General features: G+C 49.8%; 1 protein-coding gene across 4 annotated transcripts in view; it reads left to right on the forward strand.

Annotated features, from left to right (window-relative positions):
* The window catches only part of PLEKHH1 (pleckstrin homology, MyTH4 and FERM domain containing H1), a 58,357-nt gene that overhangs the window by 22,407 nt on the left and 15,368 nt on the right, over positions 1 to 20,582 (forward strand). For all 4 annotated transcript variants that reach the window (XM_027552230.1, XM_027552231.1, XM_027552229.1 and 1 more), the window contains exons 3-13: positions 4,639 to 4,701; positions 5,603 to 5,752; positions 9,705 to 9,788; positions 11,291 to 11,372; positions 11,504 to 12,246; positions 14,896 to 14,974; positions 15,579 to 15,670; positions 17,698 to 17,848; positions 18,019 to 18,161; positions 19,158 to 19,268; positions 20,487 to 20,573. In XM_027552230.1, coding sequence (XP_027408031.1) covers positions 4,639 to 4,701; positions 5,603 to 5,752; positions 9,705 to 9,788; positions 11,291 to 11,372; positions 11,504 to 12,246; positions 14,896 to 14,974; positions 15,579 to 15,670; positions 17,698 to 17,848; positions 18,019 to 18,161; positions 19,158 to 19,268; positions 20,487 to 20,573 — 1,785 coding nt within the window. The remainder of the gene's footprint in view (positions 1 to 4,638; positions 4,702 to 5,602; positions 5,753 to 9,704; positions 9,789 to 11,290; positions 11,373 to 11,503; positions 12,247 to 14,895; positions 14,975 to 15,578; positions 15,671 to 17,697; positions 17,849 to 18,018; positions 18,162 to 19,157; positions 19,269 to 20,486; positions 20,574 to 20,582) is intronic.

A 20,582-nucleotide genomic window follows, 5' to 3' on the forward strand; every position in this document is an offset into this window, starting at 1 on the left:
CAGACACATACAAGTGGCCTTGTTTAGATATATCTGTGTTGGCTAAATGCCCACAACATGGTAGGTCTTACACGATGCTCTGTAGGCTAATAGCCCTGACTTAAAGCCTTTCTTTCTGTAGATGGATCATAAGCAGCATGACCAGGTAATTTATCATGTAAACCAGGAGACTTTGGAGAGAGAAAGGAAGGCTCTATTACTCATTATTCTGGAGGACAGGTGACCACAGGACTGTCCCAGGGAAACTGGTCTGCCTGGTCCTAAGCCCCATCTTTGGTTGTGAAAATCCAGCAAGTAGCTTATATCTGCAAACTGCTCGGGAAGTGCCAGGTTATGCACGTGAGCTGGCCGTGAGGCATCTCCTGTGATCTTCACCACAACCCTAGGAGGTGGACATTCGTTACTGTTTTTTCTACTGGTGAGAAAACTGAGGCTCAGAGAGGTTAAGGAATTTATAAGTCACACTGTGGTGGGGCCAGCCGGGCTCCAGAGCCTTATTGCTTACCGGTACCATTCTCTTCAGAGGGTGTGATGCAGTGGTAAGAACGTTGAGCCCTTTTCAGAGGGATAGCTGAGATCAGCCTGGCGAGGCTCCGGGCTTGAACCACTGCTCAGCACGCAGGTCTGTCCTGGGAGCACAGGAGGGTGCCTGCTGCCTTGGGGCCAGTATTTCACAGCACCAAAAGGAGCTGTGGACATGGGGATTAAATACCAGGTTAGTGCCAAGAACCTTTCATCGGGTCACTGCAGCCCATTCTAGGATGGCTTACGAGTCTCATGTGTAAGTCGAAGCTGGTGAAAGTGGATCCTGCCTAAAAGCCAGCCGCCCAAACCTGACGCCACCTTGGCTAGCGTGTCACCCAGACTAAAAGGATAGCTGAGGACTCAGTCCTAGGGAACCCTCTGAAAGGAGAAACAGAACCCAAATAAGGGGGCCTGCCTGTATCACCTTTTCAGATCTCCCAGTGTGGCCCTTTGAGTGAGTGCAGGGGACAATCTGCCGTCATGAATTGTGTCGATCCTGGAATTAAGAGTTTGAAAACTCCAAAATCGACACTCAGGTATAGGCACAGTTGGGAGTGTTCCCGTAGCAATGGAGAAAATGTGTTTTCATAAAAATGGAGGGAAACATGATGTTAAAGATATTCTCTTCAGACAAGGATGGCAGGATGTTGGTAATTGTTGGAGCACAGTCATGGATACATAGATGGTCTTTTATACTCTTCTCTTTTAAAAAACTACCGGATGTGCCAAATGGTTTCAATGTTCAGAAATTTGTTTTAGAGACAAGAGAGTGCCCCAGCATAAAGGTGAATACAGACTGCTTTTAGCTTTGAGTCTCAAGTGCCCTTGCCTAGGAGATAAAAATGGCTGGAGGGTGGGTGGTGAGGAGGACCACGTGGCAGTCAGGCCAAGGCTGGGAGAAGACCCTAGGTTCCCAGGGGCGCCTTCCTTCCCATCTGCTTCAGTGATAGCTTACCCTAAAGGATATCTGACATTAAAAATTTAGGGGGTAGAATGCTCAAACATCGTTAATAACAGAGTGATTTATGGCTCTGACCTGTGTCATTGATCACTCTTGACCCAAATGGAAATGCCCAAGTGGGAGGTAAGACTCAAATGCATCTTCTTCTTCCCTCTACCGTGGTTTCTTTACTGTGTAAGGTCACGGATATGAGTGATCATTTCTTATGGAAATCATATGTCTTCTGAGCTACAGAGCAGATGTCAGATCTAAATGAAGGTGAATCTAGGAAACTTGTCAAGAATCTAAAGCCTTCCCAATCAGTGTTTCATTGTGTTCTTAAAAATTAAATGCTCCTAGTAATTGTATTAGTTAGAGGTGTTCCTGATGTGGGCAGAAATTTCAACCCTGGCTAGCTTAAATAGGGCATTTATTGGGAAGGTCCTGGGACATATCACAGAACTGAAGGACTTAGCTGATAATCATGACTTGGTAAAGTTTGTGCATGATCTCTGGTGCAGTCCCCTGACTCTCATCTCTGGCCTCTTAATCCCACATTTCGGCTTTCTGGGGAGAGAGAACCTGATTTGCTCCTGGAAGAGTCAGTTCTGGTGCCCAAGGGGGAAGGGTTATATAGTACTAACGTGGTCACTGGGTTATGTGTCAACCACCACCCCACCCCTCCACCAAGTAGAATGTTTTTTTGCACTATGCAACCATGCCTATCACCATAAGATTGGTTTATTCTATGCTGTTACCTCCCCTGTAGCTACGATGTCCCAAGGACTGTTTGATTTTGGAAAGGCCATCTGGCTATAATTGATGCCTGAGTCTGGCCAGAACAAACCCAGTGTCTCAGGCTTGAGTCAAGAGGTTCCATCATGATTATTAAACCCAGGAGAGGAAGGAAAGAGGAGATGCAGACATCCTTGGACTGAGCACAGGAATGCTTATCACAGATGGTCCTGTCTGTTGGGAACCCAGGGAGCATTTTTGTCCCCTGGGTTGTAAATCTTGAGGTTTTATTTGGTATCCTCTGTCCTTTCAAAGGGAACATGTACTGAAAACATCTGTCTCTCCCCAACTCCAAGGAGGAAAAAATGGATGAGGGAAGGTGGTCCTGAGAGCAGTTTCTCCAGGCTCTCTAACTTGAACCGCTCCTGGGTAACCCTCCTTTCACTGCCTGGCACCAGACCGGGGGACTTCTTTTCTTTTCCATCCTTCAATCAAAGCCTGAAGGCAGAATTTCACCTAGGCAGAAGAGAGATTGGGAAAGAGAGAAAATTAATTGCTCAGTTCACTGGTAAATATCGAGCCAGGGTCCATGCTAGATGCAGAAAGTTGAGTAGCCAGAGAAAAGGCCAAATCTGCAGAGATAAGGTGGGCGAGGACTGGACCAGCGCTTGGGACGTGAGGCCTGTCCAGTCGCACGGAGGACACACCTGGGACATGACGCCTCTAGTATGGTTTTCCTGCAGACCTGTTGCCCTGAGACAAGGCATGGTAGGGGAAGCAGGAGTTGACTCAACTAGGCCCTGGCGTCTGGTTGGAGAATGGAATGTGTGACTGTGCTGTGCTTCCGCAGGGCCTTTATGTGATGGCGTGTGGTTTTGGCAGTGCCCTCTGAGCCCTGACCAGGGGGATGGTGGGAGCTGAAATCCACTCCACTCGGTAGGCTGTAAGCTCGAGAAGTGGCAGAGATGCCCCCACTGCTCCTGAGCTGCTCCTTAGGCTTTAACTTAGATCTGTTCCCTGATGAGCTTCTGTGTGTAAGAGCATTGGTCCCTTTCCTTGGGCCAGTTGGCATGAGATTCAAGAATTGCTGTGATCCTCAGACCTCTATGGGAAGCAAGAAAGAATTTTTAAGAAATGTGTCTTAAACCTCTATTTAAGATTAAAACAATCAAGAAGGGGATATCCATGAATGCCATTTGCAGTCAGAGGCATCCTGAGAGAAGGAGAGTAAGTCTTTGTCCCCAGCCATTGAGCCGTTCCCAGTGGGAGGGAACATCCTCATCCTGATGATGGGGGCTCACGTGGGAGCAGGGTCCATGTCAGACACGTAGCGAGCAGTGGCGGGGCACTGCCTGCAGCCCGCTGCTGTGGGGAGGACGGCCTGGGAGAGGAGCCTGAAGGCAAGAGTTGGGCGAGGACGCCCCAGGAAGAGATGGTGGCACTGCTGCCCCTTCCCAGGGCCCCCAGAGGGAGAAAGACCTCAAGTTTTCTCACTCACCGTAGAGAGGACAGCACCTCTGGGCTCCTTACCTGCCCCAGGCTTCAGGGCTACCTGAGGGTGAAACAGGAGAGTGGAAAAGGTGGCTTAACACTCAACATTCAAAAAACAAAGATCATGGCATCTGGTCCCATCACTTCATGGCAAACAGATGGGGAAAAAGTAGAAACAGTGGCAGATTTTATTTTCTTGGGCTCCAAAATCATTGCAGATGGTGACTGCAGCCATGAAATTAAAAGATATTTGATCCTTGGAAGGAAAGCTATGACAAAACTAGGCAGTGTATTAAAAAGCAGAGACAGCATTTTGCCAACAAAGGTCCATCCAGTCAAAGCTATGGTTTTTCCAGTAGTCATGTAAGATGTGAGAGTTGGACCATAAAGAAGGCTGAACACCTAAGAATTGGCGCTTTCGAACTGTGGTGCTGGAGAAGACTCTTGAGAGTCCTTTGGACAGCAAGGAGATCAAATGAGTCAATCCTAAAGGAAATCAACCCTGAATATTTATTGGAAGGACTGATGCTGAAGCTGAAGCTCCAGTACTTTGACCACCTGGTGTGAAGAGCTGACTCATTGAAAAAGACCCTGATGCTGGGAAAGGTTGAAGGCAAAAGGAAAAGAGGGCTGCGAAGGATGAGATGGTGAGATAGCATCACCGACTCAACAGACATGAATTTGAGCAAAGTCTGGGAGATAGTGAAGGACAGGGAAGCCTGGCGTGCTACAGTCCATGGGGTTGCAAAGCGTCAGACACAACTGAGTGACGGAACAACAACCAGGGCTGCCATGGACATCTTTACCCTGATATTCTTGAGCCTCTTGCAAGGAGTAGTTTAAGCCGGCCTGTGTGTAGCGTCTGCAGAATTCACATGTGTTGCCTTGATGCCATGTTCATAGCAGGGACGCCGCAGTTATATCTCGTTTTCTCTCTGGCTGAGCAGATGCAGGAGCTGGAGCAGAGGCTGCTGGACGCAGAGCAGAGAGCAGAGAACGCGGAGACCCAGGTAATGGGGAGGAGACGGTGGGAGTGTGCAGGGAGAATGACCTTTCCTGACCCTTCCCATGGACACTCATGGACACATCACACCAATGTGGTCTGCCCCAGAGAGACCTGCTTCTTACTGGGACGAGGAAAACCAGCAGTCATGTGTTAGACCTTCTGAACAAATAAAGGTGCCTGGGGCTTTCTATGGGCATGAGGGAATCTCAGGTAAGGGTTAGGGCAGTGAGCAGATGCGTGGCATAGTCCAAATAGGCTGGGTTATGCTGAGGTAACCTGTGGAGTCTGACATGTCCACAGTTTATCATATTTAGTTCTCATTCATGATACCTCTACTGAGGGTCAGCCAGGGATTCTGCTTCACACAGTGATCTGGGGATCCAGGTGAATAGAGTTCCCCATCTTCCGGCTGAATCAGCTAGCACATGCAGTCTTCTTGGTTGCCATGGCAGGGAAAGAGAGCTGGGTGCTTGTGCACCAGCTCGTAAATACTCCAGCCCAGAAATAATGCATCGTTCCACTCCGACCCATTGACTTCATGACTTCCACGGCCACCTAACTATAAGATGGCTGAGAAGTATTAGGAAGTTCATGAAGATTCAATGAGCAGCAAATGCGTCTGTCACAGTGAGGTTGGAGCATTTCCTCTCCAGGACTTTTTGTCCTGTCCAGCTTGTCCTTACTGGGGCCCCCAGAGTTAGATGGCCCTACACCTGGCTATTCCTTCCTCGTCAATTCCTTCTTTTTCCCAGATGAGGCTTCATAAATGGTCACTGAATTAATTGGCTCCCATTGCCCTGGGTAAGAACTCTGCCTTGGAGTCACAAGCTGGGGCATCAGGAAGCATCCCATCCCATGTCAGTGGCATTGCATCCCCACCCTATGATATAATTGGTACTTTCCAGGTGGGTGTGATGGAAGAGAAGGTGAAATTGTCCAATCTGATGAATGTGGACTCAGCAGGCAGCCTGCACCGGAAGTACCAAGAGTTGCTGAAAGCCATGCAGGGCAAAGATGAGCTCATCAGCGAGCTGGAGGCACAGCTGGAGAAGCAGGTAAGTACTAGCGCCCTTTGCAGCAGCTGGAGCAGCTGCCCACAGCCCCTGAGCAGAGCCCCTCTGCTTCAGCCTCTGGTGGCAGGGGCTCACTCCCTCACCAGGCTGTTCATCCGCATGGAGATGTAATTATTGGAAGGGGAATGAGGAGCCAGGCAGGGGATGTGGTGGGAAACGGAATTGGAGGCTGACTCATCTGGGTTGAATCCCATCTTTAGCACCTGTGACCAGATGACTTAAATTGCTGATTTTCTTTTTATACATCTGTAATATAGGGGTTGTAATATGTCATAGGGCTGTCGGCAGAATGAACTCAGGGAGTCAGGGTACAGTGTCAGACACGAGGTTGGTGTTTGGTCAGGAGAGCTTTTCCTTCTCCACCACGTGCCCTGCCAACCTGTGGGACATGTAGTATTTGGAGCAGCACAGAGCCAGACTGTCAGCCTCAGCTGGCCGAAGTCTCTCAATGCACCTGAGTAGGCAGAGACCAAGGTTGCTGCCTCCTCTGAAAAGCGCATGGAACTCAGGAGAGGCCAGTGCCCAGTGTTGCAGCCAGTCAGCACCTTTGTTCTGGAGAGGACATCTGGGACACCCCCCGCCACCAGTCCCATACACCCAGCTTCCCCGTCGTGATCTCATTAACATCATCCTAATTCTGTCCCTCCCCTCTGCCATTGGTCTTACCTACCCAGCTTTTCCCTGGTGCCAGAGCTTCATTGTTTCCAACAAAAAAAAAAACTTCATAGCTTGGCCAGACAACTTGCAATTTTCCACATGTGTACTGTCTATGGAACTCCCAGCTGATCCTGCTAATGCCTTCCCACTGTCACAGGTACATTCGTAACCATTCGCCAGTAGTCACTGAACATTTCCGCTTTTACCTGCCACAGTGTGGGGCACCGTGTCTTCCTGAAAAATCATGGGAAAGTATAATATTGACACATGGAATCTTTCGTCAATTTCCCATTGATTTTAGGTGCCTGTCTTCTCTTTGGGGCTTGCCAGGTGGCACTGGTGGTAAAGAACTCGTCCGCCAGTGCAGGAGACATAAGAGACATGGGTTCAATCCCTGAGTTCGGAAGACTTCTGGAGGAGGGCATGGCAATCTACTCTGATATTCTTGCCTGGAGAATCCCCTGGACAGAGGAGCCTGGTGGGCTACAGTCCATGGGGTCGCAGAGTCAGACATAATTGAAGCGACTTAGCACGCATGCACATTTCTCTTCTGAGTGGTCCATAGTTAAAAGTGGCAGCATCTGGCATGGGTGGGCAAAATGCGTCCTGCTAAAGCTGAGGTCAAGAAAAAAATCCTTTCACGGTAATACTAGGACCAGATCAGAATAGGAAAAATGCTGTTCTGCAAGTCAGTAGACCTGGTTTTAGTCCCAGCCAGGCCATAAACTAACAGAGGCAAGTCATTTCACCCTCTGGGCCTCAGTTTCCATAGCCACATAAAGATCAGGTTATCAGGCTAGGTTGGGTTGGCAAATTTTTTCTGTAGAGGGCCAAGTAGTAAATATTTTTGGCTTTGCAGGCCACATGGTCATTGTTGCAACTACCCAACTCTGCTGCTGTGGCCTGGAAGCAGCCTTGGATAACACGGAAATGAATGGGCAGGGCTGTTTGGGGAAGGCCCAGGTGGAAGACTGGATTTGGCCTGTGGCCAGTATGCAAACCTCCAGGGGCTCCCCAACCTCCAGCATCTAGTGCCTGATGATCTGAAGTGGAGCTACTGTAATAATAATAGAAATAATGCCCACAATAAAGTGCTTAAATTATCCCCAAACCATCCCTCCCATCCACTTACCCCAGTCCGTGGAAAAATTGTCTTCCACGAAACTGGTCCCTGGTGCCAAAAAGGTTGGGGACCACTGCACTAGAAAAGCTTACCAGTTCTCCAGCTCTGAAATACTGAGTCAGACATATTCATAGCCCCATCTCATTTCCACCAACCCTCTTGTTTGGGGCTTACATCCATCATCTTATAGTTTCGAGGCCGTTTTCCCCTAGAAGGGTAACCAAAGTCGTTCCAGGTGGTCTCCGAACGGCTGAGAAGACACCAGTTGTCTCCATGCTCTTTAGAGCAGGGAACTCGTTCTGGAACGGGTTATCACCTGCTCCTCAGGCGCTGTGCTGTGCACATTCTGTCCCTTCATCCTCAATATGACCCGGAAGGGAGATGTGTCATTGCCCATTTTAGAGATGACATCACCAGGGGATGATGGAGCCTGCGCAGTGCCCAGCAGCAAATCAGCCTCAGAGGCAGAGGCAGATCCCCACAGCCTGTATTTTGTTCTTCCCTAGGCTGCTGTTCTTCAGATGCAAACCTCACTTTTCACTTTATAGTGGTCCCTCTGTATCCACAAGGGACTGGTTGCAGGACGCTACACAGATAACAAGATCCACGGATGCTGGAGTTCATTATATAAAAGGGCGGAGTACCCTTTTATATAGAAAAGGGTATATAAAGATCCTCCACATCTGTGGAATCAGGTCTGTGGTTGGTTGAATCTGTGGATGCCAACCCCACCAGTAGGAAGAGCCGACTGTACTCCACTCTTTTATCTGATGACTTGAGCACCCACGGATCTTGGTATCTGCAGGGTGTCCTGAAACCAGTATCCCGGTACATACCGAGGGATCACTGTATACTATTGATTATTTTGAGGGAATTGCACTCATGTGCTAATTTACCTTTATTTTTTGAGTTTTAACTGTAAAGGTAATACATGCTTATGGTAAAAAATACAAATGGACCAGAAGGATATAAAATGACAGCATTTTTCCCTCTGGCATCATCCTTCATTTCCATTCCTCACCACTAATCACTGTTCTTTGCGACCATTTCCTGTGTATCAGAGCACAGCGTTCCATTTTCATTTTGTTTATTCAGCCAAACCCTTATTTGTGGACTCTTAGAGGTTATTTCCAGTTTTGAGGGGTTTTTTGTTTTGTTGCTTTATCCAATAACAATGCAACTAATGATTCCTAAGCATTAGATTTGTTAGATCAATAGTATGGACATGTAAAATGTTGACAAATACTATCAAGTGTTTCCCCCAAAAGGCTTTGCCAGGATGTAGGAGGTGAGCTGTTTTCCAACGCCCTTGATAATTTGGGGTTATGTCACTTTTAGGTTGTGTTAGTCTATTCACTTTAATCTGCATTGTTAAAATTATAATTAAGATTGCGCAGCTTTTCATGGGTTTCTTTACCTTAATTTTGCTGTTATCTCCTATTCATATCCTTTGCATAATTTATTGGTTTGATCATTTCAAATTATCCCCTTTGTATGTAAATCATTTGTGTTGCAAATCATCCCCCAGTTGGGTTTTTTTTTGGGGGGAGCTGTATGTTGGGTCCTCGTTGCTGTGCGGGCTTTTCTCTAGTTATGGCGAGCCGGGGCTCCTCTCTAGTTACAAGCACGGGTTTCTCATTGCAGTGGCTTCTCTTGTTGCAGAGTGTGGGCTCCAGACCACGTGAGCTTCAGTAGTTGTAGCTCCTAGGCTATAGAGTCCAGGCTTAATGGCTGTGGTGCACTGGCTTAGCTTAGTTCTTCCATGGCATGTGGGATCTTCTCAGACCAGAGATCTAACCTGTGTCTCCTGCATTGGCAGGTGGATTCTTTACCACTGAGCCACTAGGGAAGCCATCCAGTTAGTCTTTTAATTTTGTTTAAGGGCATCTTTTTTTGGTTGTATAGTAATTTATAGTGATGATGTAGATTTATTAGTCTTTTCCTTCATGACTATTTGGGATTTGTATTTGTAGTATGCTTAGGAAGGCCTTTCTCACTTTAGAATATTTTCGAAAAATTCATAAATGAATGTGTCTTCTGTACTGGCTCACCTCCATCCTGTCCGGTAATATTTCTTCTCAGGGCCTGCCACCTCCATTTATTCACTAAACCAGGGACTGCCATGACTAACTAAAGGCCCTTTCCGTCTTGCAGAAGCAGATGAGAGCGGAAGAGGCAAAAGTTGTTCAAGAAAAAGCTGCAAAGATCAAGGAATGGGTGACACTGAAATTAGCAGAAGTGAGTTAAAAGCTGGTCTGGGAACACCTGGGAGGGACTTGTGTGGGGTTGCTCTGGTCCCCCTGTGTGTTTCTGCCTCCATCTGTATTTGGGGTCTTGCCTGCCTTTCATTTTGTTAACCATTTGTCCCCCACTCAGCTTAGATGTGGAGACACTTCACTTTCCCCTTCCTGTTGTTAGGGTTGGGTTTCCTGAGAGCTTCTGGCTAGCTTTGTGTCTGGGGAGAAGGAAGGATTTTCCCTTCTGAGAAATCCCATCAGTTTCCCTCAGAGAAGCACATATGGTCCTTACCATCCACCCTCTGTCCTTGCCATTCTTTTTAACTTTTTTTTTTTTGATGGTCACATATACATAAAGTGTACCATTTGAGCTGTGTTTAAAGTGTACAAATGCAGTGGAATTAAGTACATTCACAGTGATGTGTACCCATCACCACTATTTCCAAAACTCTTCATCACCCCAGACAGAAACTCTGTACCATTAATCACTAACTCCCTATTGTCTCCATTCTACTTCCACCTCTGTCCATCTCCTTTCATAGTTTCATCACTTGCTACAGCTTTATTTAGGAAACTCAGGACTAGAAGCTATAGCACTGTGGAAAAAAGAAAAAAGCTCTAAACAAAAGGAAAGGGAATTAACGTTTGGAGAGGAGCGAACACTCATCATGGCTTCCTCTTTCCTGACACAAGTGACCCACACCTGCGGGAGGTAGCTGCTCATTTTGCCTCTTGTCCCTTCTGTGGGTGCACAACTCAGGTCACCTGCTAGACTATAAGTCCTTGGGGACAGAGCTGACGCCTGTTACTCCATCTTCCACAGCCCTGACCTCTTGCTAAAAGAAGCTCAATAAAAGTGTGTTGGCTTTCATTTCCAAGAAAATGCAGCCATTCTGAGGCTGGATCTCATGAATGGTGTGTTGAGCAAAAGAAGCCAGATAGAAGTCCACCGCGAAAAGTTCTATTTACATAAATTTCTAATGGGTACAACTACATGAATGAGCGTAGGGATGCATACTTAGACGGTAGAACGCAGAAAGCAAGGAAATGAGTCTTAGAGACTCAGAAGACTTGTCTCCTCCGTGGGCGGGGAGGACGGTGCGACTGGGGAGGGATGAGTCTCGGTTGCCTGGGGTGCTGGCAGATTCCTCTCTCTTAACCTGTGTGGTGGTCACATGACTGTTTATTTCAGTCATTTGTTAAGATATTCATTGGTGTGGAATGCGTTTTTTGTGTTATATTTCACCATTATTTGGAAAGGTTAAAACAACCTAGAAAAAGAAAGCCCGAGGACTCCCAAATGGAATCTTATCCCAACCAAAACCAGGGAGCCCAGAGGGAAGGCAGAGGTCAGGGCTCCCAGAAGAGTCATCAGTGGATTGGGTTAAGGGCACCATGGGTTCTTTTTTGAGGATTTGATCTTGGAGAAGGATTTTAATCTCGTTTTGAATTATTTGTCTAAACCTGTAGGCTTGAGTATTCTAAATCTTCATTTTTCTTTAGCTTGAGATGGAGAATCAGCACCTGAAAAGCTGTAATCAGCACCTGGTGGAGCAGGTGGGAGCCCTTCAACGTGCAGTGGAAGGTAAATGGGCCAGCCTGTGTGGGGACTGGGGAGTAGGGTGTGTGTGGAGGGCGTGGGGGTGCTTGTATATGTGGGGGGTACTGGCTGAATTGGGGGAGCTCTTAATATGCCTATATTTGTCCCAACCACAGCTCTTCAGATGTCACCTTCGGGGAAGCTGCTGGTGGCCCCCCAGGGAACCACAGAGCGGGAGTCTGTCCCTTCGGGACCAGGGACCCAGCCAGCGGGGCAGGACAGTGGTCCTCTGGCCCGGGGTGCCCTGAAGGCAGCTATCCCTGCACCTTCTCCAGGTGCCCTGCAGAGCAAGGACTCTGTTCCTAAAGCAGGAAGCCCCATGGAGGATTCTAGTTCCCAGACAGTCCACCCTGGAGCAACATCAGAGGCCAAGACCCTTCCACTTCATCTGGGAAGACAGGGCTCTCCTGGCCAGCTGTGCCTGAGGCCTCGTACCCCCAGGCATGCTCTGGCTTCCTGGGGTGAGGGCCTGGTCACTGCTCAGGGAGGGACGCTCCCTCGGACGAAGACTTCTGCCAAGGAAGGTGGCCCCGGCTGTAGCCTGACCCTGCCAAAGGCCCGGGCTCCCAGCACCCTCCGGGACAGCATCCAGCTGGCCAAGCGGCACCACAGCCAGCCTCAGGCAGGCCCTGGGCACTTCAGCCATGTGGTGCGCATTGAGGTGGGGACCCTCTCAGCCTTCCACCCCCACAGCCTTCCCAAGGGGGTGGTCAGAGCCAAGCCCTGGGAGGAACCAGAGAAGATGGAGATGGAAGAACAACCCCCTGTAGGGGAGAAGGAGGCCCAAGGAACAGAGCTGGAGGAAGTGGATTTGGAGAACAAACCACCCACACCCCCCTTGCACCGCTTTCCATCCTGGGTAAGAAGCTCCCTCAGGGACAGGACAGAGGGGCCTGGCTGATGATATGACCACTTTTGTGGTGCCCAGACCACCCCACCCACAAGGGGTGGAGCAAAGATTTCTGATGATCAGATGGTGGCTGGCTGTTTCCTGAACTTGGGCCACAGCCAAGCTGCATGCCTGTTTTCTCTTGTAATCTTTGTGAGTCTCCAAGGAGGCTCAGTGTGGTGGCTAAGAGCACCTAGGATCAAACAAGAAGGACTGAATCACTAGCTCTGTGAGTTAGCATGAGCTGCTGAACGTCTGTGCCTCAGTTCCCCTCTCTATAAAATGGGGATAGTAGTACCTGCTTTACAGGGTTGCCCTGAGGATTCAATGTGTTAATGTGTATTTGATGAGTAGGTGCAGCAGTGGCTCACAGCAAGGGGAGAGGTTGTTGGAAACAGGGCAGGGGCCAAGAGAGGTTAGAATACCACCAGAACCATCCCTCGTCTTGTTCACTGCTGCTGCTGCTGCTAAGTCGCTTCAGTCGTGTCCGACTCTGTGCGACCCCATAGACGGCAGCCCACCAGGCTCCCCTGTCCCTGGGATTCTCCAGGCAAGAACACTGGAGTGGGTTGCCATTTCCTTCTCCAATGCATGTAAGTGAAAAGTCAAAGTGAAGTCACTCAGTCGCGTCCGACTCCTATCGACCCCATGGACTGCAGCCTACCAGGCTCCTCCATCCATGGGATTTTCCAGGCAAGAGTACTGGAGTGGGGTGCCATTGCCTTCTCCTCCTCTGGTTCACTGCCATCTTGTAAATCCAGATGCTTTGGAGTGCTAAAGCCGAGGTGGGCAGTGAGGGAGCTTTCGGCAGGAGGGCTCAGCTCCTTCCGTCCGTGAGATAGGATCACCCTTGTCATTTTTTTTCTAAGTCGCTTTAGTCGTGTCCGACTCTGTGTGATCCCATGACGGCAGCCCACCAGGCTCTGCCGACGCTGGGATTCTCCCGGCAAGAGTACTAGAGTGGGCTTGTCACTTTAGGGAACCATAATGGCCAGAAAACCCAACGTCTCTTCTTGGGTGGGGCCAGCTGGGCAGTAACCACATGGGAAAAATTGAGACTGAAAACTGCGGGAAGGCCGTTTCTCAATCTGAGGGAGTCAGATGGACTGATTTGCTGATTTAGAGTTCCTTTTTCTGATAGTCTGCAAAATAACCTTGTGAGTTAGGCATCGTGGGCTGTGTGCTCAGTTGGCTCAGTCGTGTCCCACTCTTTGCAACCCCATGGACTGTAGCCCACCAGGCTCCTCTGTCCATGGGATTCTCCAGGCAGGAATACTGGAGTGGGTTGCTATTTGCTCCTCCGGGGGATCTTCCTGACCCAGGAATCAAACCCACGTCTCCTGTGTCTCCTTCATTGGCAGGTGGGTTCTTTACCACCACTGCCATCTGGGAAGTCTGAGTTAGGCATCAGGTAACCTTCTGTGAAACACTCTTGCATTTGTTTAACCTAAATCCCACAAGTTTCACTTTCTGTCTGTGAAGTCAGAGGCCTATCTGTAGTTGAATTCCACAACTATTCCTGGCAGGAATAATCTCTTTTATGCCTGATTTTACCACTTGGACCCAGTTTATCTGCCCTACATAAGCAGAGAATTCCCTGCCGCAGCCCAGTGCCACCCCCGCCCCGTAATCCCTCCTTGCTGCCCATCACTTCCCTTCCCTTGCCTGCAGGTACCGCAGGCTCTCATTCCAGCCCTTGCCAGCTCATTCCTCCCTCTCCCACGTGCCCCAGCACTGCCACTCCTCTCTGGAGTGGCCTTGATGTAGCATCCACCCCGCTTCCTAGCCCAACCCCAAGAACCAGGCCAACAACCTTTCCCAGTCCCTGTGCCTCACATGTCACCTGAAGGGGCCTTTGTTTTCCCTTTACTTTGAGTGGAAAAGAGATATGGAAAAGGACTTCTGGGTTGTTTGGGAGGGATCCAAACCCTAAGGAAAGCTCCCCAGGCCTGTGGGCCTGCTTCAGAACCAGGGAACCCTGAGGGGCAAGGGAAGAGTTGGGGTGGGCATTCCTGTTGTCTTCTGTGGTGGGGTTCAGGAGTCTGAGTGAGCTAGGACTTTGAGCTTAAAGCCTAACCAAGATATGACATTGTTGCCGTAGGGAAAAACGATGTCTCAGTTTTCTAACAACTGGCTTACAAAAGGGCACGTCCTTGCCATGGGACTCTCACCTCATCATTGTCAGTGCCCCAACTTCTAGGGCTCTAAGATGCAGAGAAACAGGTCCTGGTCCCCCCTCCTCCTGAACTTCTTGCCCCAAGGGGAAGGGCCGCAGCGAGGGAGGGAATAAATATCACCTGATGAGCACTGGCTGTGTTCTAGGCGTTAGATGTTTTTGTTGATAATTTCATTTGATTGTCACAACAGTCTGAAAGGTATTATTTATTATGCCCATTTTGGTTGGTTGGTTTGAGCCACCAGGGAAGCCCACATTTAAAGCCGAGGAAAATGAGGTCCAGAAATGGTGTTAACTTGCCCCCAGATCCCCCCACCCCTACCCTTGGAGGCTAAGCGTGAATGTGGACCCAGGTCTGCCGGCCTCCAAAGCCAAGGGCCGGGATGGGCACAGAGGTGGGTGGGGTGCATGGGCCTTGACCCCCTGCCACCGCCCTGTTCCAGGAGAGCCGGATCTACGCTGTGGCCACGTCCGGCATGCGGCTGTCTGAAGTGCCTGTCAGAAGTAATGCCACCTGCTGCGGTGAGTCCCAAGTGGCTCCTGTGGCGGGCAGGGTGGGCATGCGTGGAGGAGAGGACTCTGAGCTACACCCAGGCCAGGTCACCTGCAGCCCATTCCTTCCCACAACAGGTGAGGTTCACGTGAAAGCACGTGGCCAGGGCTCCCTTGGAGGGAGAAGGAAGCTGCAGGGTTCTGCTCATCCAGTGTAGGGTGGGAGTGGGCGTGAACAGAGTTGTAGCCAATTACGGAGATGGAAGGGGTTTTGGAGGCGGGGCCTCCAGCAGCCGTCCACCTGCGCTGGCCTTCCCTGCCGCAGCGCGAGGACTGTGGGCTGAAGGAGCCACCACCCCTTGCTGTGTGTGGCTCCGGAGTCACCCGCCACAGCGGCCCCACAGTGATGCGAGCGCCGCTAGTCACATGGCGTGTAACTCACCTTGGCAAGAGTCCCTCGTCCTGGTATCTGTCACCCAGTCTTTCCGGTCTGTCGAGAGTGCTGTTTGTTTCAGGGAATGCTGTCTATGCGGATCTCTCTCCTCCTGGCGCCGCTCAGGTCTCTGCCTCCCTCCCACCCCTTCCTGGGTTATGTCACCGGAGTGAATCTCATTCCTCTCTCCTGCCCCTTCAGCTTCAAGCCCTCCTGCTCTGGCATCACCTGGGCCATTCTCTGGCCTTGTCTACAAGAATGTCGCCGTGCCTGTCTACACAGCCCTGAAGGGGGTAAGAAGCCGCTGTTGGAGGAGGGATTGTCCTCCTCCAGAAAGGCCCTCCCTTCACCTCCTGACCACCACCCGTATCTACAGGCAGTGGCTGGAGTCGAGCTCTAGGGTCAGGCCTCTGAACATACATGTAACTCTAGGCAGGCAGCTCAGTGCCTGCTCCACTACTGCCCCGCCCCCCACACCATGTATCATTTCATTTATCTTTATTAGATTTTTAAAAATCTATTTTTAATTTTTCTTCCAATTTTATTGAGGTAATAAAAACCTAATAAAGATATTGCTGTGCACCAGGAACTTATATAGTGTTGCAGGTCAATTATACTTCAAATTGACTTATTTCCAAATGGCTTAGTAAGCCATTTCATGATGTATGTAAGTCAAACTATTATGCTCCACATCTTCATCCAATTCCCCCACTTGAGGAACCACAAGTCTGATCTCTTTTTCTATGAGTTTCTTTGTTTTTGAAGTATAATTGACCTACAACACTATATGAGTTCCTGGTGCATAGCAATATCTTTATTAGGTTTTTATTAGAAAAATTCTACATTTACAAAAATGTGAAAGATTATGATGGAGGGCAAAGTAAAAAGTTAGAGGTTAAACCAATGCCTGCTCCACCTCTTCTCATCTTTTCACATGTCTGTCCCAGAGACCAGTGGGGTTCCATCCTGAATTTCTTATGTGTTCAAACATGTATTCCCATATATACTCCCATAACTTTTCTACATTTTAGAAAAACATTTATTTATTTGGCTGCCTCGGGTCTTAGTTACAGCACATGGAATCTTTACTGCATCGTGTGGCATCTTTCACTGTGGCATGTAGACTTAGTTGCTCCATAGCACGTGGAATCTTAGTTCCCTGACCAGGGATCGAACTCATGTCACCTGCATTGTAAGATGGATTCTTAACCACTGGACCATCAGGGAAGTCCCTCTCTCTCTCTATATATATATATATTTTTTTTTTTTTTTAACAAAAATCAGATATTGCTACAACATGATGTTTTCGTATACTTTTTGATCTGTTTTTGTTACTGTTTTTTGAGATCATAACAGTAATACTTTGTAAAACTTGTTTGTAGAAGGATAAAAAGCCCAAAGTGAAATTTCCTCTTACTCCTAACCCTAGAGGCAGCTATCACTGATGGTTTGGTGTTTATTCTGTAATGCCCTCTGATGTGTTTACAAATGTTCTGTCCCTCTCTCACGTGTACACACACAGAAGATGACGTCATGCACGTTAGTCTGCCCGTTGCTTTTGCACCCAGCCATGTGTCAGGTCTTCCTGCCCCGCCTCCACAGGCGGCACAGCTCTGCCTCCCTTTTTAGGGCTGTCCAGTATCCCTGGTATAGACGCCCCATAACGACTTTAACTTGTCCTCCCCTGATTCACAGTGTGGGTCATCTCTATCTCTAAAATCAATGTTGCGATGAACATCACCTTGCAAATACTTCTCTGTGCACTTATATATACATAAGGACCTAGTTCTAGAGGTGGAATTTATGGGTAGATAATATGTATGTTTTAAATTGTGACAGGTAGTGACAAATAACCTCCTAAAAAGATGTTATCACACTATAGAGAGTATCCTTTTCCACACAGTTTCCCCAACATTGAAGTAATTGGTCTTTTAAAATTTTTACTATGATCTCGATTTGTCATCCCCACCCACTTTTAAAGCTCCAGTCTCAGCCTTGGCCGGTGGTGTGGTTTTCTGGCCCCCTAGTGGCAGGGAGCAAGGGTCCCAGTGGCCAGCTGTTCAGCCCCAGTGGGCAGCTCCCCTGGGGACCACGTGGTGTGTGGGGGAGAGAGAAGCATGGAGGTGAGGATGCAGGGGTAAGGTGATCAGGTCAGGAGGGGACAGTTGTCTTTTGGGTGTTCCAGCTGGGTGGAGGCGTCCCCATGCGCTAGACAGGCTGTGTTGGCCACACCGGGGCACATGGAGCTGGAGTGAAAGTGCAGGTGGGTGGGGCTTGCTTTGCAGCAGGAGCTGCAGTGGGGAGGGGGCCTGTCTTGCAGAAAGCCACGCAGATCAGCACGGTGCCCTTTGTGGACGAGTCCTCTGGGTCCGATGATGACTGCAGCTCCCAGGCTAGCTTCCGAACTTCACTCCCCTGCTCTGAGTCCAGGAAAACCAGTGGACTGGGCAGCCCCCGGGCCATCAAGAGAGGTAGGGAGGAGGGGGGTGGGAGGGGTATGAAACAATGACGGGCCCCTCCTCTCCTCCCATGGGCAGTCCTACTTGGGGGTCCCTGGCGGGTGAGGAAGGCCCTGCAGTTCCCAGGCTGGGCTAGCCAAGAGGGTGTGGACCCAGGCCTGGACTCCTCTTCCCTTGGACAGGCGTCTCCATGTCCTCGCTGAGCTCCGAGGGTGACTACGCCATTCCCCCGGATGCCTGCTCCTTGGACAGTGACTACTCTGAGCCTGAGCACAAACTGCAGCGCACCTCATCCTATTCCACTGATGGGCTGGGCCCGGGCGGGGTGAGCTGGGAGCTCCGCTCCCACCCCACGGGGCCAAGGCAGGGCTGGGTGGGAGCGGACCGCCAGTACGAGGCCCAGGCAGCAGCTATGGGGTCCCTGGGACTGGCGAAGGGACAGCGGGGCCTGGGGGCTGCCACTGATGCTGTGAGGCCTCGGGGAGTGGGCGGGGGGTATGCAGTTACGAGGTCAGGTGCACTCAGACCCCATCACTATGGCCCGGGGGCCCCGTGGGGCAGGAGGAGTTTACACGTGTTGCCTCTTTAGCACCACGCTGACCCGGGAATGCTGAGCACTAACAGTGTATTTATTGAGTTCTTACTGTGCCGGGCACCATGCTCAGGGCTTTGCATGCCGTGTCTCATTTGTCCTCACAGTCATCTCAGGCTTATTACCCCACCTCGCGGATGAGAAGCCTGAGGCTCAGGTGTGCTGTTGTGCTCCAGAGCCGGCAGTGAATCCAGGTGGCTCATTCCCCAGCCCTTGCTCCACACCCCTGTGCTGCCCTGTCTTGTCTTTCCCTCCCCCTCCACAGACTCTCCTCCCCCACTCAGCTCATGTTCCCCAAACTCTTCTCTCACTCTTCCTTGCTGCCTGGAATGGCCTCCTTCCTCCTCTGGGTTCATCTCGAAGGAAAGGCTGATTTCCTTTCAAGGCTGGTTCAGGTATGGCTCCTGCTGGAAGCCTCCCCTGGCCAGCCTCTCGCTTGTACAGCCCCTGATCCACCACCTCCTCACGGTCATGTGTTGTCTCCCCCTGCCAGCAGGACCACCCATGCTTTATGACCTCTCTCTGCACCCTTAGCCGGGCAGTTCCCTGAAAACACACGTTGTTGTTGTTGTAGTCGCTAAGTCATGTCCGACACACACAGTAGATACTCGATAGTTTGTTTTAATTGATGACAAAGCAGCGATTCTGCTGGGCCCTTTTGGCCTGTGTGATGTCCAGGAACCCCAGTGATTTTTCCCCTTCTTGCCCTGCACCCTTCCACTCCTGCAGGAGTCACTGGAGAAGTCGGGCTACTTGCTGAAAATGGGGAGCCGGGTGAAGACGTGGAAGAGGCGCTGGTTTGTGCTGAGACAGGGACAGATCATGTACTACAAGTCTCCGGTGAGACCTTCCTTCCCTGGACAGTAGGCAAAAGTACCCACCCCAGCCCCAGAACTGCATGAGGGACTGGAAACCGGGCAGAGGGCGAAGGTCTGGCAGGTGGAAGAGGCAGCCTGGGCAGGTTCCTGAGGCTCTGAGCCCCACATGGGACCAGGAGTGAAATCAAGCCCTGAGCAGTCAAGGGCACTTCCAGACCACTTGGCTTGGTGATTTCTTTTTCCTTCGGAAGCTGAGTTCTTCTTATGCCTGGTCCTGTAAATGAACTATTCCTAGGCTGCCCTCATGTGATCTGGACTGTTCTAACAGGGAGGCTTGTTTCCTCCTCCATCTCCTTCCAACGCTGTTTGGAATTAGGGAGCCTTAGGATCTGGGACCTAGGAGAAGGCAATGGCACCCCACTCCAGTACTCTTGCCTAGAAAATCCCATGGATGGAGGAGCCTGATAGGCTGCGGCCCATGGGGTCACTAAGAGTCGGACACGACTGAGCGACTTCACTTTCACTTTTCGCTTTCATACATTGGAGAAGGAGATGGCAATCCACTCCAGTGTTCTTGCCTAGAGAATCCCAGGGATGGGGAAGCCTCACGGGCTGCCGTCTATGGGGTCGCACAGAGTTGGACACGACTGAAGCGATTTAGCAGCAGCAGCAGGATCCTGGGACCTAGTTTGGCAGGATCTCCCTGGAGGACCAATGTTAATGTTTTTTTTTATTTAAAAATGTTTTTCAATGTTAATGTTTTAAAGAAGGTGAAAAGGCCTGTCTCTTGTGCAACTCCAATTGATTGGTAGTGCATGCCCTGAGCACCATGTTAAGGATTCTGGGCCTGTACCACTCAATGAGTAGGCATGCTCTGATTGATTAATAATGTCTGGAAAGGGTAATGGTGACATACAGGCCACCTGTTGATGACACTTGCTATAAAATATATAGTAGAAAGAATTTAAGGGCTTTATAGCTCAGGAATAACTTAGTGGCTTCTTACCCAATTTTTAAAAAGGTTCAAGCTATGCTTTTGAGGCCTGGATCAACAGGACCCATGTCTCTAATCATTGCTCCATTTACTTAGAACCAAGATCCAGAACAAGTTACCCATCATACCGCAGCCCAGGAACGCTTGGGAGTCACTTTCCCCTTTGTGACCTGGAATAAGATCGGAGGGGAAACGGTGTGCTCTGGGAAGGCTCCAACCTCTTTCCTCTCCTTCCTTTCTTTACAGAGTGATGTCATCCGGAAACCGCAAGGCCAAGTGGAACTAAACTCCCGTTGCCAGATTGTTCGAGGGGAAGGTGCACAGACATTCCAGGTGAACATG

The sequence above is a fragment of the Bos indicus x Bos taurus genome, chromosome 10 (genome assembly GCF_003369695.1).
Source record: "Bos indicus x Bos taurus breed Angus x Brahman F1 hybrid chromosome 10, Bos_hybrid_MaternalHap_v2.0, whole genome shotgun sequence".
NCBI lineage: Eukaryota > Metazoa > Chordata > Mammalia > Artiodactyla > Bovidae > Bos > Bos indicus x Bos taurus.